Source organism: Balaenoptera ricei, chromosome 4 (genome assembly GCF_028023285.1).
Source record: "Balaenoptera ricei isolate mBalRic1 chromosome 4, mBalRic1.hap2, whole genome shotgun sequence".
In the NCBI taxonomy this organism is placed as follows: domain Eukaryota; kingdom Metazoa; phylum Chordata; class Mammalia; order Artiodactyla; family Balaenopteridae; genus Balaenoptera; species Balaenoptera ricei.
Genome location: NC_082642.1, coordinates 136,013,192 through 136,038,478, shown reverse-complemented (window position 1 = coordinate 136,038,478; position 25,287 = coordinate 136,013,192). Strand labels below are relative to the sequence as shown.

At 38.1% G+C, this 25,287-nt stretch overlaps 1 protein-coding gene across 4 annotated transcripts in view; it reads right to left on the bottom strand.

Moving 5' to 3' along the window:
• The window catches only part of CHODL (chondrolectin), a 186,074-nt gene that overhangs the window by 9,196 nt on the left and 151,591 nt on the right, over positions 1-25,287 (bottom strand). For 3 of the 4 annotated variants that reach the window (XM_059921387.1, XM_059921389.1, XM_059921388.1), the window contains exons 1-3: positions 10,736-11,235; positions 569-878; positions 272-429 (exon numbers count right to left, since the gene is read on the bottom strand). In XM_059921387.1, the coding sequence (XP_059777370.1) occupies positions 272-429; positions 569-878; positions 10,736-10,814 (547 nt within the window). In that variant the 5' untranslated portion in view covers positions 10,815-11,235. Of the gene's footprint in view, positions 1-271; positions 430-568; positions 879-10,735; positions 11,236-25,287 lie in introns of those variants that run through there. The other variant, XM_059921390.1, reaches the window with a different exon arrangement.

Here is a 25,287-nt window from a genome sequence, read left to right as displayed (position 1 = left end):
CAAAAACACAGTTTGGCCTTAATATTAGAAATAATTATTTTCTCTTAAAAAACCCCTCTGGATGTTTCTAGTTGCTCCCTTCTGTTTAACTCATAGGGCAGTTTGCTTTATAGCCAAGTGTGCTTCAATACTTTGTCATCAAACTGCAAAGTAATTCCATGTTTCACAGCAGAAAACCAAAACGAGCCAAAGGTAGTGAAGGTTAAAGATAACACTTAATATAAGCAAATATGCACAAAATCTGCTCCTACGGACTTACAGTGCTTCCTACCTGGTTCATACTTGCAGATGTAATTGTGCTTCATGTTGCACCTGTCGTCATTCCACTGGTAAAGGTAGGGACCCCCAAGGCCAGGATTGGCTGTTGGCTGATGATACATCACAACACACTTTTCACTTCCACAGGAAGGCTCATCAGTATACCAGTTTCTGCCAAGCACAGAGCAGCAGGAACACATCTCAGTGACTTCGCCTGTTCCATTCTGACATCCTTTACAGATAACAGAAATCTCCCTTTGTCCTTTGCCCTCTGAGTACCCCTCTTTGCCTCCTCAGGAGCCCTACTCACCGGTACTGGGAACTGCTTCCATCGGACCACTGGTAGAGATCTGGGCAGGCACCAGATGTTTGCCCCTCTCCATTTCTCCAAAGCCCTATCCAGAAATCACCATCAGAAATCCCGGTTCCTGGCTTTGTCAGGTTTTGCAACATGCTTTCTATTAACTTCTGTTCTGCTTCATTCTCAAGGCTGAGAAGGACTCCCCCTTCGCTCTCGCAAGCCAGGCGCGCCTCCTGAAAGCTCACTCGGCTGGATAGCTCGTGGAAGTAGGCCATCTTGTAGCAGGGATGTTTGAAATCAGCAAAACATACCTTTTGGCCTGAACAAAAAAGATGCCCGTGTATTGATTATCTGAACTATATTCATAATGCTACTTACTACAAATTAAAATGAAAGAACCAATCAAAACAGAAACAATCTGCCAAGAATGCTTCTCCCACTGAACCATTGCATAAAGTTTATTTTCTAGATTCTTATTTCAATTTACAAAAGCAAACTGATTCCCTAATAAACTTGTAACATAAACTTTTAAACACAGTATATCAAGGAAATTTTTAAACACAGTATATCAAGGAAATTTTTGAAATTTTGGAAGTCATAATTCTCCTGGCTTAGATTTTGTAAACTGACACCATAGCGAGTGAAAGTAGCTAAAAAAAATATCAGGTATACACAGTAAAGGAAGCTAAAAGGTCAAAATTATGAAATAAGAATCATGATTCATAAAGGAATTATTAAAAACAAAAAAGCATATTTACATAAGGTATCATGAAGTGAATACATTTAAATAATTGAAATTTAAATAAAGTGGCAAATGTAAGGTGTAAATATTTGTTTTTATTGTATATATCTGAGAGCAAATACATTAAAATTGAAAGTTAATAGAAGTCAGAATGAAGGTAACGCTAATAACAAACAATTTATTGGGGACTTCCCTGGTGGTGCAGTGGTTAAGAATCTGCCTGCCAATGCTGGGGACACGGGATCGAGCCCTGGTCCAGGAAGATCCCATGTGCTGTGGAGCAACTAAGCCCGTGTGCCACAACTACTGAGGCCACGTGCCACAACTACTGAAGCCCACACGCCTAGAGCCCGTGCTCCACAACAAGAGAAGCCACCACAATGAGAAGCCCGTGCACTGCAACAAAAAGTAGTCCCCGCTCGCAGCAACTAGAGAAAGCCCACACGCAGCAACGAAGACCCAACACAGCCAAAAATAAATAAATTTTTAAAAACCAATTTATTAATATAATATTGTATTAGAAGTGACAGGTTAATCTTCTAGAGTACTTATAGAATACTCAGAATTTGGAGGTGAAATTGAAAATGTAATTTTTATTTTCACTGGTATTTTAAAGGTTTTTATAAGTTACAGGACTCAGTTTAACCATCTATCCTGATATCTATTAATGATTTTAGAAGTCACTATATAGAGAATATAAACTTGTGTCAAGATATTAAATGGAACCACAAGTGAAGCTTAAAATAATTCTTGAGACCTCTTAATGAAATATCACCTTTTATTATCAAGCTTCATTGCTGTGACATCACTATACTTCTGCTCAGTCTACATCAGTGAAGACTTAAATACATAGGCAATGAAAGTTTGACTTAAAAGAGCTCTTAAAATTGAATTTCACATACCTCTAGGAATTGAGCACAATGAATATTCCTAATTACTTAGTGACATAACTACAAATATGAATAATCATATTGGGTCATAATACAGCCATATATATAACAGGGATATTACAGTGTACAGGATTTAGCAGTGGAATTCCTATTGTTCCACCATTTACACCTGCCTCTTTTTACCACTAAATATGTATGCCAAGATTATAGACGCAATCTCCAGAACAGTCACGCTGTTTTGTTTTGTTTTTCATTAGCTTCCTTGGTTCACCTCTGATCTCTGCTGTCAACTTTAAAACCTGCCACGGATCCCTCTCTGTCACTAACCCCAGCCTGCTGTCCACAGCTTCCACTACCCTTTTAGTCTCTCTGATTTCAGCTTGAGGTTTGACCTTGCAAAATAGACTACCTAGTATTTCATGTAAAATTAAGGCAAATTCATTCATGCTAAGAAATCAAGGCATAGGTTCACTGCTTACAATTCTTGTTGGGATTGAAGGTTTTTTCACTATGTACTTAATTTTGTAGCCGATCAAGAAAATTTGACAGTAGTGGAGGGCTGGGGGGTGTATTACATTTAAACATTGGCAAAAAAAGTAAAGCATTCAAGCTTTGTACTCTTAATTACAGTACATCACACTGAGCCAGCGTCGGTATCACATCCATTCTCCCCCAGAATCAGCAATTAATGACCTGTGATGACGCTTAGAGGCAGGAGGAAGCAGAAACCAGTGGAAGGCCATTAACCTCACAACAGTGTTTGAGTAATAGGCATTCAATACGTTGACACTGCTGAGAACAGCCAACTAATAACATAGCAGTTCCAGCAATGCAAGCAAGACCGCCGGTTGTCCTCTTTGTCTCATTAATTGTGATCTGGACCCAGGAGCAACACACTGAATAATAAGAACAAATTAAGAGACTGCCCCAACTAATTGTTAATGAAAAATAACAGGCTCGTATGAATGACCACGGGGAAACTGGAATTAAAGAGACGTCAAGAGGACAAATCAGCCTGAAACAAATAATCCTGGAGAGATGACCATGGAAGTCCCAATGGTTGATCCTAATACAATTATTATTTTTTTAAAATTTCTCCTAATTTATTATTAGGGGTTGTGATGTCTTCATTGTTTAAAATGGTTGTTCCTGGCAATACTCTAGCAATGCCATTAAGCCTAGTGATTTTTATGCCTGTATTTTTAAAGCAAGCTCTGTTTCCATTTTTATCTTCTACATCTTTTTCATATTTCTAAGTCTCAAAATACATCTGGACTACATTCCCTTGAGTTTTCAGTTTGTTCAGTTTTTTACTCCAAGAACTCTCAGACTTCAATTTGATTCCAGCACTTGTGAAATATTAAGTTGTCCAATGAGACTGTTTTGCAAGATAACAGAAAGAAGCCAAATTAAAAAAAACACAAAAAAACAGATTAGCCAGAAGTTTTAATGAGTAAAAATTATTTATGTAACAAAGCCAGCACAAGTTCAGAAAATGCCTAGGTATGACATATATGCTAAAAGTCTCTTCTCATTATCTTTGACGTACTAAAAATCAAATGCAGCAGAGATTTACTATTTATGGTGAGAATACAAGAATGATGATGAAAATTACCTTATTTATAAAATTAAAATAGCACTTCTAATTAAATACATAAGAGAGCTTTAAGTGTCTTGTAGAAATTCCTAATACAACTATTAGGTACTAGGAATGTCATTCTGTAGATAAATGTTAGTCTGTAGAGAAATAATAATAACAATAATAATTAAAGAAAAATCTATAGACAGGGATTATATTTAAAATAATTAAGAACTAATACTGCACAAGCCCCGGATAATAGCCATCCTTGGCACTCTCTATGCCGGGCACCCTCTCTTTGGCTGTGGATGATGGAGTGGTCCAGGGGTCTTAGATGCGGGGATGGAGACTGGTAGTTGCACAGCAGGGGGAATCTCAGAGGATCAGGACAGCGGCCAATTACCAGCTACAGACAGATATTAACTCCAAAGTGCATTCATTGAATACCAGCTGTGTCCACAAATTTTCAACTGAAAAGTCACTAGCAGTTCAGATCTAGCAAAGCAGGTTTAAGGAAATTATAGATGCACTGTAGTTTTTATGGTATCTATATATAAAATCAGTTAAAGCTGACACTGGGAATTTCTTCATATCCAGTTCTCTTCTACTACTGATTTCCACCTTATTGTGCAAATTTGGTCCAAGTTGCAGCAAAATCAGCAGAAGCAGCAGCTACTGAACGGCTCACCACCATTTCAGCTGATCACACTTGGCTGTAATAGCAGTGGAACTCCCAACAGCTGGGAAACAAATGTTGCCCTAATTCCCAGAAAAGTCCCATTAATACGGATCTTCTCGAAGCAACTTTCCCACTTCGGTAAAGGCTAATCTTCTTAGGGAACCCTTATAATTAGCTCCTTTCTCATTCTGTGAGATCACGTGGAGAATTTCCTTTTCTCTTACTTTTAAATATTATATTCAGATAAAATCCTCCATCGACTATTCTGACCAGTAGGAAGCTAGTCTTCCATCTACTATTCTACCACCCATAAAATATTCAGATAAATATTCAGATAACCGTAGAGTAGCTTTTATCACACTAAGGCTACCTTGATACTGTCTAACAATAATTTACTAAATGTTACCTAACACCTGTAGTGGGAAACCTCCCTTGATTGTTGGCTTATGTGCAAGAAAGACCTTTCACCCAGGATTCTACACCTCCTGGTTTCATACATACACACACACATGCACACACACGCACACTCACGCACAACTACATACATACACATGCACTTTAATTTAGAGATAATTTTCAGTATCGCCTACTAAAATAAACATTCCTATCATTATCACAGCTAAGATTCTGCTACTATTTCCACGCATAGATAATTCTGTCCTTTTTCTTAGTCATGAAAATTCCTTTAGAGCTAAATATTGGCAGAGTTTTCAATGCTTTTAGCAACAATGTAAAAGCAGGGCCAAACTCATAAAGTCATGGCAGTTTACTTTTTTCTTCCTGAATAGAAAGGATCTATGACTTGGTTTTGTTTTGCTTATATTTATCAATTTTCTGGAAGTTGAGTCTTCATTTAGTTATGAAAGTAATAACATTTTTCTTATACCTCACACTAGAATCATAATATTGTCAACATTAAATAAGCATTGAATTTATATCATATTTTTCAGTAAAAACATGGAAGATTTATTATGAATTCCTGTTGTTCAGTTATGATCTACCTTTAGTTGCAAAGAAAAAAACAAGTTGTGCAAAAGAGGACCTACATGATAAGTCTTCCCCAAACCAGACTGACCAGACTTGGACATTTTACTAGAATCCCACAGAATAATTTGTTTTTCATAATTCTTTCTTATTCTACTCAAAATCAAAGGAATAAATATGCTGCAACTACAACATACAATGTGACATGACCTCCGATAGTAAAACTTTCAAACTAAAAAAGGGAATGCTCTCAATCATAAGTATTCTGCTTTCAGTGTTTAATATTACACCTACTTTTTAAGACTTTTTCATCATAAAAATGTTTTGTTATAATAAACTTTATTTTTGCAGGAGATTTTATAATGCAATTAATTGCATAGCGCACTATTAAGATTGTGCTGGAATCCATTTTCCTATATTGATAAACAACCAAAACTGTAGTCTTGGTCATTGTTTGCATGACCAATGGTCATATTGCATTGTTTGCAATATTCTGTGGCATCTGCAAGCCCTACATCTCCACCTGGGAAATATCACAAACTTTCTGAGAAGGGGATGAAATTTATTTTTTTAATCCAGTATTTAAAATCAAGATCTAGATAATAAATTGTAAACCAAGTAGATAAATTGTAAACTGTGTGAGTGAAGAATTGAAGCATTCAATCACTAAGAGCTGGCTTGGAATTCCAGAACTGTACTGGAACTGTGGGGACGTTGGGGACATTATTTAAACTTTCCTGACCTCAGTTTTCTCACCTAAAAAGTGAGAGTGGTTAGGTGTTTTAAAGAAATAATGACAATAATAATAGCCTGACAGGGGACTTCCCTGGCTGTCCAGTGGTTAAGACTCCGCGCTTCCACTGCAGGGGGCACGGGTTCAATCCCTGGTCAGGGAACTAAGTCCCACATGCCATGTGGCACGGCCAAAAAAAAAAAAAAAAGCTTGGCATTTATCAATAGTTTAGTGTGCAGGGCCTCACTGCTAGCACAATCCACCCCTTTGGGGAAATTAGGAAAGATGATCTCTCCTGGTGATACAGGCTGCTCAGCTTGAAAAAGTTATGCTCTCCTCCAGGTTGCCTCAGCTGCAGGCACGGGGACTGCCGCGTTGAGTGCCCTCTCACAGCTTCTTGGCGGGCAGCTGCGTCCATGAAACAACCTGCACTACTGTGTTTGAACCCCTTGAACCCTGCAACAACTCTGTGATGAAGGTGCTTTCATCCCATTTTAAAAATGAGGCAAGGGAAGCATAGAAAAGTTAAGTAATTTGCCAAACTCACATGGCTCATAAATGGTAAAGGGTTTAGAACCAGGCAGACTGGCTCCACAGTTCATACATGTCCCCAGATTTCTATGCTGCCTCCGTGGAGGTCTCAGATATATTTTTCTAAGGTGAAGAATTTCATGAATAAAGGGATTGATTAATATGTACATTATTACTATGACCTATGCTACCATGTTCAGCATTGGTCCGTTATTGATACCGGAGCGCTAACATTGAGGGTTGTTTCTAAGCAGAATGTAGATTTTCTTTTACTGAACATTTAGACACAGGATCCATATTGGAACATCTATCTCAGATTTTCAGACCCTTTATGTCCTTAATGATTTTTTTTTATCTAGCCCTTCTAGTTTCCAAGTAAAACAAACAAGGTCCAAACTGAACTTTTTCCCAATTACAAGGAGTATAAGTTTAGTCAAATTGTCAGGCTGTGTTACATTATCAGTAATATGTTAAAACAGTGAAAGAAACAATCTTGCGTCCATCCGTCCACCTGTGTGCAAAGTACTTAACAGAAGAGAGAGAGTTGGAGAAAGTAAAACTGCTAGTGAGACCATCAGCTGAATTTCCACTTTGGACACCTTTATACAACACCTTTCTAATGTTAATGTAACAGATATTGCCATCTTCTAGAAAAAGAATTACAAAAACAAAACCATAAAATGATGAAAAACAGCCATTAAGGATTAATGGCTATGGTGAATGTGTAGTTTATTACATGACTGGTAATAAGATTAATTTGTTCCTTTCTTGCCCAAGAGATACTTAAAGTAATTGCATCTCTGAAAACTGCACTGTCATCACTTTATGCTTTTGATGATGTCATGGAAAACAGTACCATAGGCTGGGATACGCTCAGCAGTTTTTTCTTTTTAATTTTAAAAAGTTTTTGTATCTCCCTTGCTATTATATTGATGTATAGGTTACTGGTCACCACCCATGATTTTGCAGTATTCTGTGGCATTTGCATGATCAAAACGGAAGTGTCTAAATCTCCCAGTCTTCTAAATAAAATGTTTGCCAATTTAAATATGTTCAAATTAATACATATTAAAGTGTTCTGCAGAAATGTGGAGGTACCATGAAATACACTTAATGCTTTCTGCAGCATAAACAGGTTGATGGATCACTGCTGTGTACACTAAAAAGAGAAAGTAAAAACAAACACGCACACATTACTTCAAAACACTTCAAATGCTTAAGAATATGCATGTGCTCTTCAAACATATCCTCCCATCTCAGAGACCTGAATTTTGAACTCTTCTTTTTCATATGTATCCTTATCCCCAAAAGTAAAATCCTCTTACCTTTGTTCTAAAGAAGGTGTCATTACCCACCAGTCACGTCACAGATTTAAATGATGGCAGACCCCAGAGATATCCTCTACACATCTGTGTGTACAACAAATCAGTACAGGTCCAAGACCTTAAAAGTAGTTCTCAAGTTAGAATCGCAAATTCACTAAAAAATCTTTGATCATTATCCTTATCGTTTATATTTTTATTGCATATCCATGAATCAAAATAAGCATAGCCAGTAATCTACACAAACACTTTTCTATTACTGCTAGCTGCTATTAAATCTTATGGGGCAGATTATGATGATTTTTGAAATGTTATTTCTCATTTAAATATTTTCACTTCATTTATAAATAATGCTCTCGACTTTTAAAAGGGTGGTGTATTTAAAAGTATCAGAAAGTATCTTATTGAATAAAGTACTAAAATGAGAATTTCGATAAAGCATTACTTTGTGAGTTCCTGTCTTTTTTTCTGCAGTAATTATTTTGGTACACTGAATAGAAATTATAAATGGTTGTGCTGACATTCAATAATTAGAAAATGTATTCCATATATTGTAAGTATGTTCCTAATAATGGCCCCAAAGAGCTTTTCACTTGACAGACAGCTGAGTAGAATTCTGGTAAATGGTCCCTAACGGCATGAAAAAGTTTATGTACTTCTCAAAGCTTAACATCAACCAGGGAGACATTAGACCTACTTTTTCCAAAATGTCAGGCTTTAGACTCCTCTGTACTCATGCCATTATGGCTGAAATACATATTGTAAAAAATTAGTCTTCAAAGGATAAAATCACAAATCAATCTCTAATGGTTAGATTTCAATGTGAGTTTGTAAGGCCAAAGACAATTAAATTATTCATAAGAAAAACATAACTGTTTTAATATCAAGTAAACATCATCATTTATGTTAAATCAAATAGATCATGTTCAGTTAATTAGAAATTTTCCAGATGGCACCTACAAGATGCCTATAAATACTTAATAGGAAAACAGAGCAAAAGGTTTGCAGCAATTTATGCAATAATAGAACACAAAATAAACTTTTCATCAACAATTTTTTCAAGTTCTTTTTCTTTTTTTTTAACTTTACGTATTCTTTTTATCCCTTTGCAAAGTTTAAGGCATACAATAAGAATATACTTAGTGGATACTATTTAAGTCAACGAAGTGTTTCTATGTGTTTAAGAAACACCTTATGCTCAAAGCCTGATCTCTGCTGTTAATTCATTTGCAAGAATAAATCTGACAGAGACAAGGGCAGTCAGATATGTAATTTACACATTCAGATGAGTTTTATGGTGAACTTATTATTAAGCTAAAATAGGGGGAATGGGATCTAATGCTATGGCTTTTGTAACCTCCTTGTTTGATACCGTAAAATTTTCATTTTATAAGTGAATATTAATAACAGCCTGAAAAAAATGTAAGCAACACGCACTTCCAAGTGACATTTCACAATGTATTTAATTCCAGTGTCTCCTGAGGGCCAAAAAGTTAGTGGAGAGTGATTGATAACCAGACATTGAGGGATTATATTCAGTAGAACATCACATTGCTGAGGGAAGATCAGTAATGATTAAGCTTAATATGCCAGTTTCTAAAGGTCTAGTTTCACAACTGATTAAGTTGCTGCTAACTGTCATCTACCTCTACTTCTAGTGACACCTGTTACACAGATGCACTGAATGTGAAAAGGAGCTCGTGCTTTTTACGTTAAAAAACTTCCCACACTTAAAACACATGCCCACATACATTCAACAAATATTTATTGCAACACTTTAATTAGCATCACAAGAGATTTCAATAAGGATAGCTATGCTCAATTTTCCTGTAAGGCCCTATTCATTCATCCTAGGCTTTTGAGAATCTTTATGTTTTTTAAGAGACCTTCCCCAAAAGTAAGGGAGAATGAATGCGACATGAATTGCTCAACAATAGGACAATGAAAGTGGAAGGAAAAGAAAGATCAAAGCCAACTCCGGGAAGCTTGCCAATTCCGATCCACTTCCCTTGCACTGACTCGACCGACCTAATTGGGCACCTACTGTGTGCACAAACCTGCATCGATGACCATGTACACCTCAACCCAACTCGAGCAGACTTCATGTTCTGAGAAGTCCCCAGCTTGGAATGAGGTGTGTAAGGGCGTCCTCACACAACGACCAGTCCCCTGGTCTTTGTCAGCCCTCCTGAGAACAAAGGCTGCATGCCCCTGGGTCCGTGAGCCCCACACAGCGAACAGGTCTGGTCTCGGAAATCATCGGAGGGAACCCCGTGCGGGCGAGGACCGAAGTCGAGCCAGGTCGACAGGGGGTGGCATTTCTGCAGCGGTTCCTCTGTCTCTGGGCTCCCTCTGCCTACACCGTACCCCACCCCTTCTACAGGTACCAGCCCTGCCCTGCGGCCAACTCTATTACAAAGAAAGTCGACATTAGTCCTAGACAACGCTGTACTGCTCAGGATGAAGCGGGGCTCGCTTCGCAGCTACTGAACCTGGCGCTTCCAAAACAATTAAACTTTTCTCTGTGTTTAGGGAGGCTGGGGAGAAAGCAGAATACAATCAATTTCCCCCTGCCTCCTCCGGCCCCCTACCTACCCAGCACGGGTTTCCAACCCCTCGGAGAGCCTCCACCCCAGGACAGGCCGGCCCGCACCGCCCTCGCGCCCCGCCGCCCCCTCTCCCGGCTCGTGCGCTCGGCGGACGGCCCCGGACTCACCGCTGACCACCCGGCGGCAGAAGGCGCCGTGGCCGCAGAGCAGTGCGGCGCCCAGCAACAGCGAGACCACGCGGCTCATCGCGGCGCGGCGGCGGCGGCAGGTGTGGCGTGGAGCGAAGGGGCCTCTGCCCGCCGCGCAGCCGGGGCTCTAACCCCGCCGCCTCCCTGCCTCCCCGCGGGGCCCTACTCCGGCCGCCCGAACCCGGCTGCCCGGCCCCCTGCACGCATCGCCTCTGGCCAGACCTGGCGCCGGGCGCGCTGGTGCCGCGCGCGAGTGTGCCGGGCTAGAGCGCACGACCCTGCGGGTGCGCGTCTCGGGAGAGGCAACAGAAGTTAGGGGGTCCCGTGTCTATCCCAGAGGTGAGGCAGGAGCCCCGATTTGGACCCCACCGCGCCCTTGGCTCCTCTCCTCGGCCTCTGGCACGTGAGGGGCTGGGCCCATGCGCCCCTCTGGTCGCGGCTCCCGCAGCAGCAAAGCAGCAGCTCTGCGCTGGAGGCGCCGTCTTATATACCCACATCCCGAGGTTCCAGCCCCTCGCGAGTGTAATTTTTAACTACTTCGTCTCTCCTGTCATGCTGAGCATCCTGGCCCCGCCCCTAAAAACTGGAGCCACTTTGCAAACAGTCCGGTCAGCGGCCCCACCTCCTGTCCTCCGCTCGTCCCGGTTTCCTGTTTCCATTCGCTAGCCGACTGGATACTCATTTGTGTAAAATGTGACAGCTTTGCTATTAAACTCTGGCGAAAGTTGGATCCATTTGATTTTCTCAAAGATTAATGTCCACGGGGATGCCAAGTTGTGGGGCCTTTTTTTTTTTTTTTCTGTGCTAAATTGCTTGCTCATATGTATTGCTAGATGCAGGGCACTAGCCACTATTTAAAATGGATTGGTGGAGTGGGAGCCAAAACATGCTCCGTGAATTATACAGTGTGGCAGGTTTTTCTCCACCTAGGTTCTGCAAGTAGATTACTTCCAAGCAGGCTGTTTGACTGAGTTGCCAAGGAGTAAATTAAAGAGAGTATTTGCAACAGTTTTCCCAACTGATTTCAATCTCAGTCTTTGTAGCTCTAGGGAAAACCATCAACATAAAATAAATTTTCTGAATACTTGGGCATTTCCTGGACATAAAGGTATGTATTTCTTTGTAATCATCTATCAGTGACCTGGGGTCTACATCAGAAGTAAACCATTCTAAAACCTACAAAGGCACTTTTCCATAACATGACTTGGTCTTTATTGTAATAACAGTCCACCCAAGGATGCTGCGTTTTCCTGGAGTATTGAAAAACAACAGTTCATGAGAGTTTTATCTATATCTAGTCCATGATAGGAACCCTGAGAATGCTCTCATAATGGGCTTCAGTAGAACTGGTATTTTGCCATTACGTTGCTTTAAATGCACCAGGATTTGTTAAATGAAATCCTTTGGTTTTAATGATTTTGAAATCCTTTGGTTTTTACAGCACCTCCCTGTCTTTTGTTTTCATAAGCCACAAGTACACTCAACACTTGTTGGACTGTTTTCTTAGGGAAAAAAAGTCAATCTTTCTATAGTAAAGACAAGTCATATAGAATAAGAAATTTTAACACTTGGAAAGATCTTAAGGATTATTAAATCCACCCTGCTCAAGAAAGCAGAATTCCAAAATAATTATAATATTGTCTATTACTTTATTTTTCTTATACAACTATTAAAGGTAATTTATTCCAGGGCCATGGCCAATTGGTAAATCATGTACAGGATATGGATTTTGTGAGTTTCTCCACTAGCTAAAGGTCCAAAAGAAACAGGTATTGCTGGGATCTTGAATGGAAAATGAAAAACGTAAATCCTCAAAGCAATTGGAGGTATATGTAAGCTCAGCCCTGTAAACCATGTCAGAGAGTGTCACTGGGTATGACTGTGGTCAGAAAGTTGTTCCAGGTGCCTTCAGAGTCCAGTGTGGAGGAAGAAATGTAATAATGACTGTGTGTACACAGGCTATAGTGGAAGAAGTGGGAATGAGTATGGTGGTTAGCCTGGAGGAATGAGGAATGAGGGATTTTTGCAGGAATTCTCTAGCCACCTTCAGGTTGAGTGTGATGATCCTCATTGGCTGATGACCTGAATGACGGCTCCAGGTGCCTGAAGAACTAGGTAGGGTTCTGAATGGGAGCTCCTTTCATGCCATCCTACTCCCAGATAATCATGTGGCTCAGAGCTATCATGGAAAGGTCCCTGTTTGGGAAGGAATGCCAGTGGATTACAATAGAAGCACTGGGTGTAATTTTCCACATATGGATAAACCCCCAAATGTCTCTAATGCCTAAAAAGCCGGCAAGTCCTTGAAGCCATTATTGGCAAGGGGGAGCCCCATGGTTTTCGTACTTCAGAAAATCCAAATTATATTAATAACTATATCCTCAATATGGTTGCACAGGCTTCCTAGTATAGTTTCTTATCTTTAGGCTATGATTCATTTATCAGTTCAGGGTGGCCACACCCCTTAATTAGGGCTACTCAGCAGTTATTCTGGTAGCTGAATGACTTATGGGAACAACAAATCATTAAAGGCTTTTTTCACATATGATGCTTTTAAGCTGACAAGACCAGGTTCTTTATTTGTCTCTCCATCACTAGAAAACATCTGGATGGATCATCATTAAATTCATAGAGCACATTTTGGGTAGTCATAAATATAGAATATTAGTGGTACTTGCTATTCTCTTTGAAGAGCATGGGGCAGAGGGTGTCTATCTTAATTTTTTTTTTTAATATAGCATATAGTAGGAGACAAACTTAAAATTGTCAGCAAAATTCCTTTTCAAAAATACAAAGTTATGGAAAGTTAGGGGAAAGCAACAAATGTTAATTTTTTAAACAAATGACTTTGTTTTTTCCTGTGAATATGCACAAGGTATCACAGGAGACAAATGACTTTCTCATAGCAAACATATTTTAGTCCCAGAAGTTTAACTGCTTTTGGATCAATCAGGAGATGAGGACTCCCACAGAAGTAACCAAGAGAACCTGAAGTTATGTGAAGAATGTTTGTGCACGTGTAGAGCTGGGCTTTCAGAGTCCATGAAACCAAGGTGCGACAAGACCATGTGACTGGTGACTGGCAAATCAGGAGAGAGGTCTGTTGCAAGTCAAGATTCTTTGCCCAGTTTAAAAAAAAAAAAAAATTAAAATGAGAACTTCAAACTGATTAGGCTAAGGAGTTCAACATTGACTCAACAACCTAAAACATTACTCTTCAAGGCCCAGAATAGAAAGGTGATCTCAACAAGAGTGATCCCAAAGAAATCTCAGGCAGAGTCAACCACTGCATCTCCAGAATCTCTGAAACATCAATTGGGCAACAATATCTGGAATCCAAAGTCTTGAAAAGTGACATCAGGGCCCTTAATAAAACACTATGGAATCTGTATGCCCCAAATATACAACCTCCTCCTTCAGTCTCCCTATTCCTTTTCAAACGTCTGCAATTCTCAGTGAGCATCTGTTTTGTGTGTCCATTAATAAGCCTCAGGAACAGACAGTCTGAATCACAGGTACTGATTTGCACTCAGGGGCTTCTCACTTGGGCAACTCTGTACAGTGTCTTCAGCCTCAGCCACAGCTGGGTTCACTCATATGTGTTCCAGAGCAAAAAGTGACAAATGTGGTTGTCTTACTCAGTTCGGGCTGCTGTAACAAAGTACCATAGACGGGTAGCCTACAAACAACAGAAATTTGTTTCTCACAGTTCTTGAGGCTGGAAATTGGAGACCATGGTACTGGCACGGTTGGGTTCTAAAGAGGGCACTCTTCTGGGTTTCAGACTGCCAACTTCTGGTTAGGTCTTCACATGCAGGAAAGACAGCTAAAGAGCTCTCTGGGGTCTCTTTTATAAGGGCACTAGTCACATTTATGAGTGCTCCACTCTCATGACCTAATTACTGCCCAAAGGCCCCACCTCCTAATGCTATCACATTGGGCGGTAGGATTTTGACATGAGAATATGGAGGGGGATACAAACATTCAGTCCATTGCAATGGGCTACAAAGGGGATTTGTTATACTTAAAATTATTACTTTATATTAATATATTTGAAATGTTATTGGAATCCAATAGTAAGTAGTTTATTCATTCTATTACACTTTAAAGATGGTAAATGATTCTCCTGAGCACTATCCATAACACTGCCAAGACATAATAAATATTTGAAAGTGAAAAATAAACCTATTACCATATAACCACTTCAGCAGTAGGCAAAAACTGTTTCTTTTTTTCTAAATAATGGTTAGCTGTCACTTCCAGGAAGAGACCACTGAATCCAAGGTTTCTCCTCTCAATTCTTCAGAGGTGACACCTTGGCATTTGTGCAGTCCTGTGACTGCCTTGAATGCAAGGATGAGCAGTTGGTCAAATTCCCCACAGATTTACTTGTCCTTTTCAAAACATGTCTGTGCTGTGGAATACATGACCTGCCTCATTCAAGAGCCAGTTCTACTCTTCCTCATAATCCCAGGAGAAGCCTTAGTCTTTATAGGGCTATCTTAGGGAGCGTCACTCTTCATAATGCTGTTTGAAATTTAATGAAGAATTATATACACTACAAAAACCTACCTTCCTATCATTTAAAAGTTTAAATTTAGGAACTATTGAGTCTGTTACATGTTTTGACCATTCAGGTGATGGGTTAAAAATATTTGCGGAACTCAATTACTAGAAGTGTATGTTATCGGATCTGAAGAATCATATGAATTTATGTGAATGTGTAATTAAATATCAAATCAGTAAATTAAAATTTCCTTTTAGTGCTTCTTTATTAACTGAAAGCAATGCAATCAGTACCACTGTTATCAATTTACCATGGGCCAATACTTTTTATTCTAATCTTGGCTGAAATACTAAATCGGATCTTAACATACATTAATACAAACAAGCAAAATTGAGGTAATCAAACCAAAAAAAAAAAACACTATAAGCTAAAGTCATCCCTACTTCAAGTGTCCGGCCTGAATTACCTAGGTATGTAGTTGACAAATTACTTATTGAGTATTGTAATATGGAAAAATTATTTGGCTAGCAGAATCATTAATCCAAATTTTTAGTTAATATGATCTTGGGCAAGTTTCTTCATTTCTTTTGGTTTTCATTTTTAAAATATAAAAAAAGAATGAGTTGAAGAAGTTCTGTGCTTCCTGACTGAATGGCATTCGGCCCCAGAAATATTTCACAAATTTTTCAAATCTTAATCTTTATGTGCACTAAGAATCATCCCCAGCCAGGATGTCATTATATATATAATATAAATACATACACTAATTTCCCAGATGTATACAGATGCAAGTTTAATTTTTAAATGTCAATAAATTCATAAAACTTTTTCCACATATTTTTTATCAACATTTACTGAAAGAACAATCGTTATTATGTGGGGTCATGGAAAAATACGTTTGTTAAAAATAGAGCATCATAGTCAAAGAGGTAGGGAATCACTAAAGTAGATTATTTCTAAAGTCCTTTTCAGCTTTATAATTCTCTCACTCTAAAGTTAGGAAAATCTAACACTTTTTTTCCTTCCTTCATTTTTTTCTTTTCTTTCTCCTTCCCTCCCTCCTTCTCTCTCCTTCTTCCTTTGAAAACAGACAGTGTCAATTTATAACTAATGGGTCCACTCCCTTATTTGATTTCCAAGTTAATCAGAAAATAGGCGTCCTGGAAAATTTTCCTATCATCCTTTGAGTAACAGATCGATATATCGCAGATGCCACATAAATGTAAAATCCAAACAAAGCAAAATAAAACTGAGTGCCAGGTTGAGTGAAAGAAAATACAACTAAGAGACCATAAACCTATAAATAAATATTTGATGAACCCATATTTCCTCCTATAAAAGTGCTCCATTTTATTCAGAAGGAAATTGTATATGAAGAGGAATAGCTAAAGACCTAGAAAACATAAAATATGCCTTTGTTGTATGCACAAATATTCAGTGTTTCTCTAAATATATCAAAGTGACTAGAAAACAATGGTGTCAGAGCAGCCATAATAGCAATAAAATGGGTTATGTGGAATGACATTTAAAGTTAGAGAATTTGGGGAAAAAAACAAAGGTTTTAGGACAAAAAAATCAATTTAAATATCCTTCTGGAGGTACATCTGTCACTTCAGTATTTGTTCATACACTATTTCTCAGGGTAAAGGCTTATGTGCCAAATGGGTGTGTACACTGCAGCACAGCAAAATGGAAATTTTAGGAAAAGCAAGGAACACAACTGTCAGGTAACTGGTAGCTACTGGCATCCATACAAGTCTCTATCCTCTAGACTATGCTTTTTAAAAAAAATATACAAGTTATCATTTATGTGTAATAAAGTCTAAATATTCTGCATTGTAAAGAAGCCCTTTTAAAATAAACCTGAACTCAAAGGGGAAAAAAACAGCAAAAGTTCATACATTTCTATTGTCAAATCTCTTATATCAGAAAAAATAAACTGACAATATTATATAAAGAGTTGATGCTATAATATTTCTCTCCAAAGAGTGGACACATAAGATTCATAAGACAGCCCTAATTTTCAAGAGCTTTCAAGAACAGAGAGGCAAGAAATCATCATGAATCTATTAGCTAAGTACCTCCTATCTTTTCTAACGGGTAGGAGTCATTTACTCTGATACTAAACAAAAAGAATGGTTTATATTTTTAAATATTTGTGAAGTCTAATAATACAACAGTTGCAAAAAGATATAAAGTTCTTAATGCAAAACTGGGATGATCATTGTGGATTCAGGTTCATTTCCACTGGGGCTCATTAGCATGTAACCTAATGATTTTTGAAAAAAATAATACATATTGGGAACAAAATGGGGGACAGAGGTAGGCCTGGATATCTTCATCCCCAACTCATTCCCCGACCCATCTACATCAACCCCTCCTAAACAGATTACTTCACCCGGCTTACTCTCACATGTTGAGGGCCACTAGAAGGCTGGGGTCTTCTCCCAGACTGTACATTGATTTCTCTAACCCAACTTCAGAGTTCAGGGTGCTAAGAAGCTCTTTACGATTGCTCATAAAGGAAATGAAGACACCATCCTTCTCTTTCTGCCTAGATCTGCAGAAAGACCTTCCCTGACCACATAATCCAAGTCCACCCCTGCTTATCTCTCTCCCAGTTTATTTCTATGACTGCATCTGTTACTCATTCAACAAACATTGAAGGAGCACATATTGTACTTTTTTTCTGTTAAAATTGAGGGTATACTTGTTCGGTTGTTTAACGTTTGTCTGTCCCCCCTAGATTATAAATTCTGAGCTGGTTTTATTTTCCACCAGTAGGTGCCTGATAAATATTTATCAAGTAAATAAGTGTAAGAATGAACGAGTCTCTGAATTAAGTTTTTCACCTTCACCTGAAGCCAGATTTTGGCACTTCTCCCTTTTCCTTTTCTGCTTACAGGAATGAGTGGGGGTGGGGGGGGGGGTGTGTGGGAGGGACCTTGGATACGGCATCCAGCACAGGAAGGGGAGTCTCCTCTCCTCCACATTTCCTCCATCCCCTGGCAGGGATGAAAGGAGGCTTCCACAAGTCTGAAGAACCCTCCAAAACCTTCCTTTTCTTTACTGATACTGACAGATGTTAAGCTTGCAAAGGGAGAGGTTTTCAAGAATAATTCACATCACTTGCATTCAAGAATCTTAGTTTAAACCTTTCCTTCCTATTCTGCAGAAATCGCAGAGTCACCCATATTTTAGCTAAAGATATTTTTTGTAAAAGAGAATGAACATGAATCCAAGATTCCAATGTGCATTCCTTGATGATAATGTTAGAGACTCTAAATCTCGTTTTTCTATCTCCACAAAGCTACATACTTGCATCAGTAATGTCTTCCATGAATATGGTGACCATACATCCTGATTTGCCTGGCAAAGTTCTACTTTGTGCAGAACAATGCCTGTCCGCAACTTTTTGATGGACTATTACTTCCTATATGAAGCTTATTTTTTAATTTCCAGAAAAAAAATATTTTCCTGCTGATTTTTTAAAATGGTATACTATACTTCTTCTCCAATAGTTAGGTATATTATGTCTCTTTATGTAAACACATCAATTTCCTTTAGGGCAGATTAAATAATATCATGTCATAAATATCCTGTATCCCAGTGCCTAGGAATTCATAAATGTTGACTTCAATTAAGTGTTTTCAAAATCCTACAAATAGGGGTTTCCCTGGTGGCGCAGTGGTTGAGAATCTGCCTGCCAATGCAGGGCACACGGGTTCGAGCCCTGGTCTGGGAAGATCCCACATGCCGCGGAGCAACTGGGCCCGTGAGCCACAACTACTGAGCCTGCGCGTCTGGAGCCTGTGCTCCGCAACAAGAGAGTCCACGATAGTGAGAGGCCCGCGCACCGCGATGAAGAGTGGTCCCTGCTCGCCACAACTAGAGGAAGCCCTCACACAGAAACGAAGACCCAGCATAGCCAAAAATAAATAAATAAATAAATAAATAAACCCATTAAAAAAAAAAATCCTACAAATAGAAATTACACATAAAGTTTTACCTATCTGAACGTTAATATAAAATCTCACTACCTGTATGTATTCTTATATAATGTTTGCTATCTGAATGTAAGACACTGAGGATATCTTATAACTATAAACAGAAAATGTGCATTTATTGTTCAAATGGTTATCTGAAATTCATGCCAAAATTATTAGGATGCAAAATATTGTATTTTTATCAGATTGCTGCAAACATTTTGAATTATGAAACTACCTACTCTTTTGCTGAGCCCCACAACTGCAATTCCTAGTGTGGCACTGAGGTAAAATCTAAAAGAAACAGCAAGCACCTAAACCAAGTGGCCATAATGACCATGCCTCCTTCCAAACAAACCTTAGATATATTTTGTGTAACACTTAGGATTCATAAAACACATTTTGAAAACCAGAGTTTCAATCAATAAATAGCTATCATATCCTGAGCTAAGGATCAAAATGTTCAGAATCTACCAAAAGCAATCAAAGCTCAAATAGATGAAAAAAGTTTTTGAGATTCAGAAGAAAATAAAGGATAGTTGAGTCATTTAATAACCAGCAGAATATGCAAATATAACTGGACATTCTAAATCTATATGCTTTTAAGGGGGGAAACTATTCATTTTTGAACACTTGAGAATTTCAAATTTCTCCCTGGATTTATAAAAATCAAAAAGGAATACCATTTAGCTAAATATGAACTATTTGTCTGTCTTTTCTGTCTCACCTTTAATGTTCTAGTTTCCAATTGCTGTTCTAGGTTGTCATAGCAACAAAATGCTATTTTCAACAAGTTTTGGTAGAAAACCTGTGTAGCACACCTAATTTAGCATAAGTGAAATATATTCATCTGGTTGCATGTATGACAGATTTTTAAATTTTTTTTAAGAATTATTTGATTGTATTATTCCTGATGACTACTGCTTCTTAAATTTTTATGACATAAAATAACTCTTACAGTTCATTGACAATAACGGGAATAACTTCAGTGCATACATACCTGTAGTCACTCCAAAGAGCTGACTGAGATTTAGGTTTTAGCTTCCCCCAACCCCAGTACATCCAATTATCCTACACACCATCAACACGTAGTTTGCCTGAAATACAGATTTCTCATATATTATTTGAATTTCTTAATTTGCTCCTGCTGTCAACATAAATATACTTGTAGAAAACATAAGACAAATATTTTAGAAGGAAAATTTATGCATAATGCCACCACCAAAAGCTCCTATTGAAACACACACACACACAAGATTTTCACGTATTTTATTGCTCAAAAGCTTTCAATTGCATTCTGGCTGATAGACTAAAATTTGAATTCCTTCATCCTGCATCCAAAGCCCTCCAAAATTTGACCCTCTTTACCTTTCTAGATTTATTTCCATTTCCTGCTTTCATAAATCAGCCAGCACCACCAACCAGGTGTCTGACAGTCTTTCTTTATGTTTTCTCACCACGATGCACACTGCTACAATTTTCCCCACCTTTCCATGCCTGTCTCTTTCACTATGCCTATCATAAACATTGGCTCCTCTTTTTCTCAAAAAAAGTCATCTCAGATCACTCACCTTTCTCAAATGGATAGAACACTTATTTTGTCCTTGAATAAAATCTACCTTGTAGAATGTTTTGGACTATCAATTTTCACAAGTTACTTAGCTGCTTACATGCATGTATTTTACCTTCTCAAATGGAAGGTAAGTTAGTTCAGAAACAGAACCATGTTTGGTGTGTCTTTTTTTCCAACCCAGCAACAGTGTTGTCTATTTTATTTAATAGAAGAGCCTTCAGAGTAGAAGTGGTGTTCCAGATCCTTCCTGCCTTCCAGTGATGAACTTTGATAACTCACTTTGCACCCATACATTATCAGACATATGGGAACAGTGTTGGGGATTAAAGGCGAAGGGATGTATTGTTCCCTCTCTTCTTTTAATTGCATTATCTTCTTTTATCCCAGATATTGCATGACTGTTACAAACAACCATTTACTTCATGAGTTACCTATCAAAGGGGACCTTAGCATACACTCAAAACGTATCGATACATAAGGAAAGCTGTAAAAATAGGTTAAGAGCTAGGAAGCAATATCAGAAGCAGTGGTGTTTCTTTTCTGCTCAACTACCAGCCAGGTAGTTAAGCCAGGTTTCATGACAAGACAGGAAAAATAAAATATTCTGTACTCTTCTTTCCTTTTCCTACACACATAAGGAAGTCACCTGATATCCTTTCAGAAACATGATCATCTAAGCAACTATCCCCCCATGGAGAATAGTCTACAGTCATCTGGCTAACACCCACTTTCCACTCACAGGGCAACTCTGACAGCAATCAGAGAGTAAAAGTAGAGCATTTGAAAGAGGATATATTAGTTTTCACACAAAGTAGCTTATTTATTGTCATCAAAGTTAAAAATAATAAAATGTGATTTGCTTTCTTGCACTTATGTTAATGTGCACAGTTAACCAAGAGCCTTGGGCATGGAAAATTTCTTTATCTTAGCATTTTTAAGAGTTAAGCTTTATTGATTCATTGTATGAATAATACAATTTGGAATATCATTCCTCGATATATCACTAAAGAATTAAAGTATCATGCATTCTGTATTATGTGTTTTTTGAAAGTTGTGGTCAGACTACAGACAGTATTTTATGGACTTAAAATAACCTATCAAGGTTTAAAAGTTTAAGTCACAGTGTAAATTAATAAATAATACAATTTTGAATACGAAATCTTTTCATTGGCACTTTAGAAGAGCAGAAAAGGGAATGCATAAAGTCTTACCAGAAGTAGCCTAACAATTATGAACTAAGGCCAAATTATCTTAGTAAAAAATATATATATATATGTATATTCCAAAATATTTGGTTTGGTGTTTTAGTAAAATATTAGCTGGGCTGTTAAAGCTAAATTCAGGTCTTCAGACCATATCATGTTATTGGAGACTATGAGTCTTTCTTTCTTAGGAGAGGAATAGTAATAATAATATCAGTTTATAGTTACATTCAGAACAGGCACTATTCTGAAAGGTTTACATATGTTAACCCACTGCATCCTCACAAAATTCTTATGACACTCCTGTTATCCCCATGTCTAAAGATAAACTGAAGCACAAGGATGCTAAGTAACTTGCCCAAGGCTACACATGGCTAAAAGATGATAGTTGGGATTTGAACCCAGGCAATCAGGCTCTAGAATCTGTGCTCTTAACACAATATCAAACCACCTCTCAAGAGGAAGCCCTCCTGAGCAATAGACAGGGAAAGACTGGAGCCTCCACTAGCCACTGTTTCCCAGGACAGACTTTTTCGCATTCCACATACCTAATCCTCCAACCATCACACAGCCATTTGCCAATTCTAATCAAAAGTAAGTCAGTGTTTCCCAGAGATGATCTAGAGGGTTTTAGGTGAAATATTTTTAAAATGTTAATAGTTATATATTTACTCTTATGTGTATTAAGAAATCAACATAATTAGCACATCAAAAACATGATCTTACAGATATTACTGCTTGAACTAGACTGAGTGACTAATTTGGATCACTTTCAAGAAAAAATATTAAGCAAATAATAGGACAAATGGGGCAGAAATATTGAAGATGGCATGTGACCAATAGAAATTTGCTGACCATTAACCTCAGCAGTGCTTTTTTCTGAGAGCTCGATTTCCAGATAAACCAGTCCTGGAGTATCTCAGTTAAACTCAGGCAGGATTATTGTAGCTGTGTCTCCTTTGCCACCATTTCCTTATATACAACTAGAAGCTTTCTCCTGTCACAAACACCCAGGGCCACTAAAGCAGTCATACCCATTATTCAGTTCTGGTCTTTCCAAAGAGAAGCCTATTTAGAAGCCAGCAAGGCTCATGTCTCTTTTATTCTCAGAACACCTAGCCAGGCCCTTTGCAGAGGCCCAAGCAGCAAACAAGGGTAAACACGAAAAGAGATGGAAAGGAAAAGGGAATTGTGTGACACTTGGGAGACCACAATGGGAAAGCACCTGCTCTGTGCTGAGTGGTGTCTTAAGCACTGTACCGACTAGCTAGTTTACTCTTCCAGATAACTGAGCTGAAGACATCGTTTTCCCTCTTTTATAGATAAGGACACCAAAACCCACAAAGCAAGCAGAGTGTACACCAGGCTCTTTGATTCTGAAGCTGGAGGACTTCTACTGTACTGAGCAGTAGAGACCGAAGAAGGGAAGCAATACACAGAGGATGAAATGAAGTTGAAAGAGACCTTGAAAAGATATATTTCAAATCCTCTTTTTTTAATAGGTTAAAAATTAAAGTAAGGCAGAGACAAACGGTCATGCACCCAGACCTACAACATGGATATTCAAATGGCCAGTTCCGTGCTCTTTCTAGCACCCTTTTTGGAAAGGCTCGGGTACTGGCTGGAAGGTAGAGCTGAAGAAGATGCTTAAATTAAGTCAGATGGAAGGAAGCACTGCTATGCCAAGTCACAGAGCTAGGATACGCCCAATGGCCGGAAGCCATGGAAACAATTTCTGCTAAACAGGTTATAAAATAAATAGGCAACTGCGTGGAACTTTTCAAGCAGTGTCATTTCATGATATTGGAACCAAAAATACTGAGCACTTCAGTGTACTGGCAGGGAGAGGAGCTGAGAGTTACCTCATCGAAATCTTTATTAGAAGTCCTGCTTCTTTATTGTAACATTGATTAGTACTTTTTTTTTAATTTTAAAAGCTGAGCAAATTTGTTTCTGCAAAAACAAACTACAACAGACATTCTCCCCAGTGAACTATAATATCACCAACTAAAGGGCCATTTTTGTCCTTATATCCCCACAGCGTCTTGCCCATGGTTGGGGACATAAGGTTTGTTGAATTGAATCCAACACATTATAAAAGTTGAAACACCTGTGCAGGAATAAATGAAGCTCCTCTAAGTGTAAGGGAAAGAAAAATCATAAAATAAAAAAGCATTTGTACCTCTAGCAGTTTGTATTTATCTTCTTTTACAGCTATCTTTTGAGAAAGTCATTATCATAAAAATAATTTTGGTCAATTATGACATAAATTATGCTAAAATTATAACTTTGCTACTCAATGATTCATAGTCCTATTTTACCTTTTTCATTGGTATTTTAATGCATAATGCTGCTATTAAGAGGCACATTAACCCACCTTGTAACTTCAGACAATCCTCTTTAACGAAACTTTTTATTTATAAAATGATACTAGATATAAACTTTCTATTATGTTAATTACTTGGCATTTGTATTTAACCCACTTTGTCTGTCCTTTAATATTTTATAATAAATGATAAAGCCATATTATATGGAGTCAATGAGCATTAGAGATAATGAAATTCAAGTAATTTCAAGCCTAAATACTTGAAATTCTATTTAGTTTTTATTTCCCTTTTCCTTTTCTAGTGATGACAGCAATGTAAAGCTATTTCATTTAAAAGGTCACATTTCACAAGGAACTAATAGTGTCAATTTTGTAACCCTGAAATGCATGATTCCCTCATTGAAAACAATCTTTTCAAGGTAAGAAAAAAACATCTGTGGCCTACAATTTGAGTGACTTTTGTTTTGCTGTTTTTATATGGTTCTACTTCTTCCCAGCTCTTTTCTCTACAAGGAATGTTCTAGCAAAGCGAGTTTTGTGTGGAACTAGAACAGTGAAGACTCTGAATGGCATTGAGAAAATTGCCCAAGGAAACAAAGGAGGATACTGTAAAGGTAATAGCTTCCTCTCAGGGCAAGTTTAGAAACTTTTTCCCCCTAAAGTCCAAAACTATATTTTATTTGGCTACTACCCACTTAATCATTTGAAATAGGCTGTACTACTTTCACAAATATTTTACTCCCCACTCACACCTTTTACGGGAGGAGTAAAATTCCTATTCAGTTGATTGATTTTGGCCACGTGACTGACTTTGGCCAACAGAACGTAAGGATGTGACATAAGTCATATCCAAGCAAACACTTAAAATGTGCGTGGGTGATTTCTCTTGTTCTTTTGCACTTTAGATCTTTCCACAAGGAAAGAGCTTTCCAGGTGG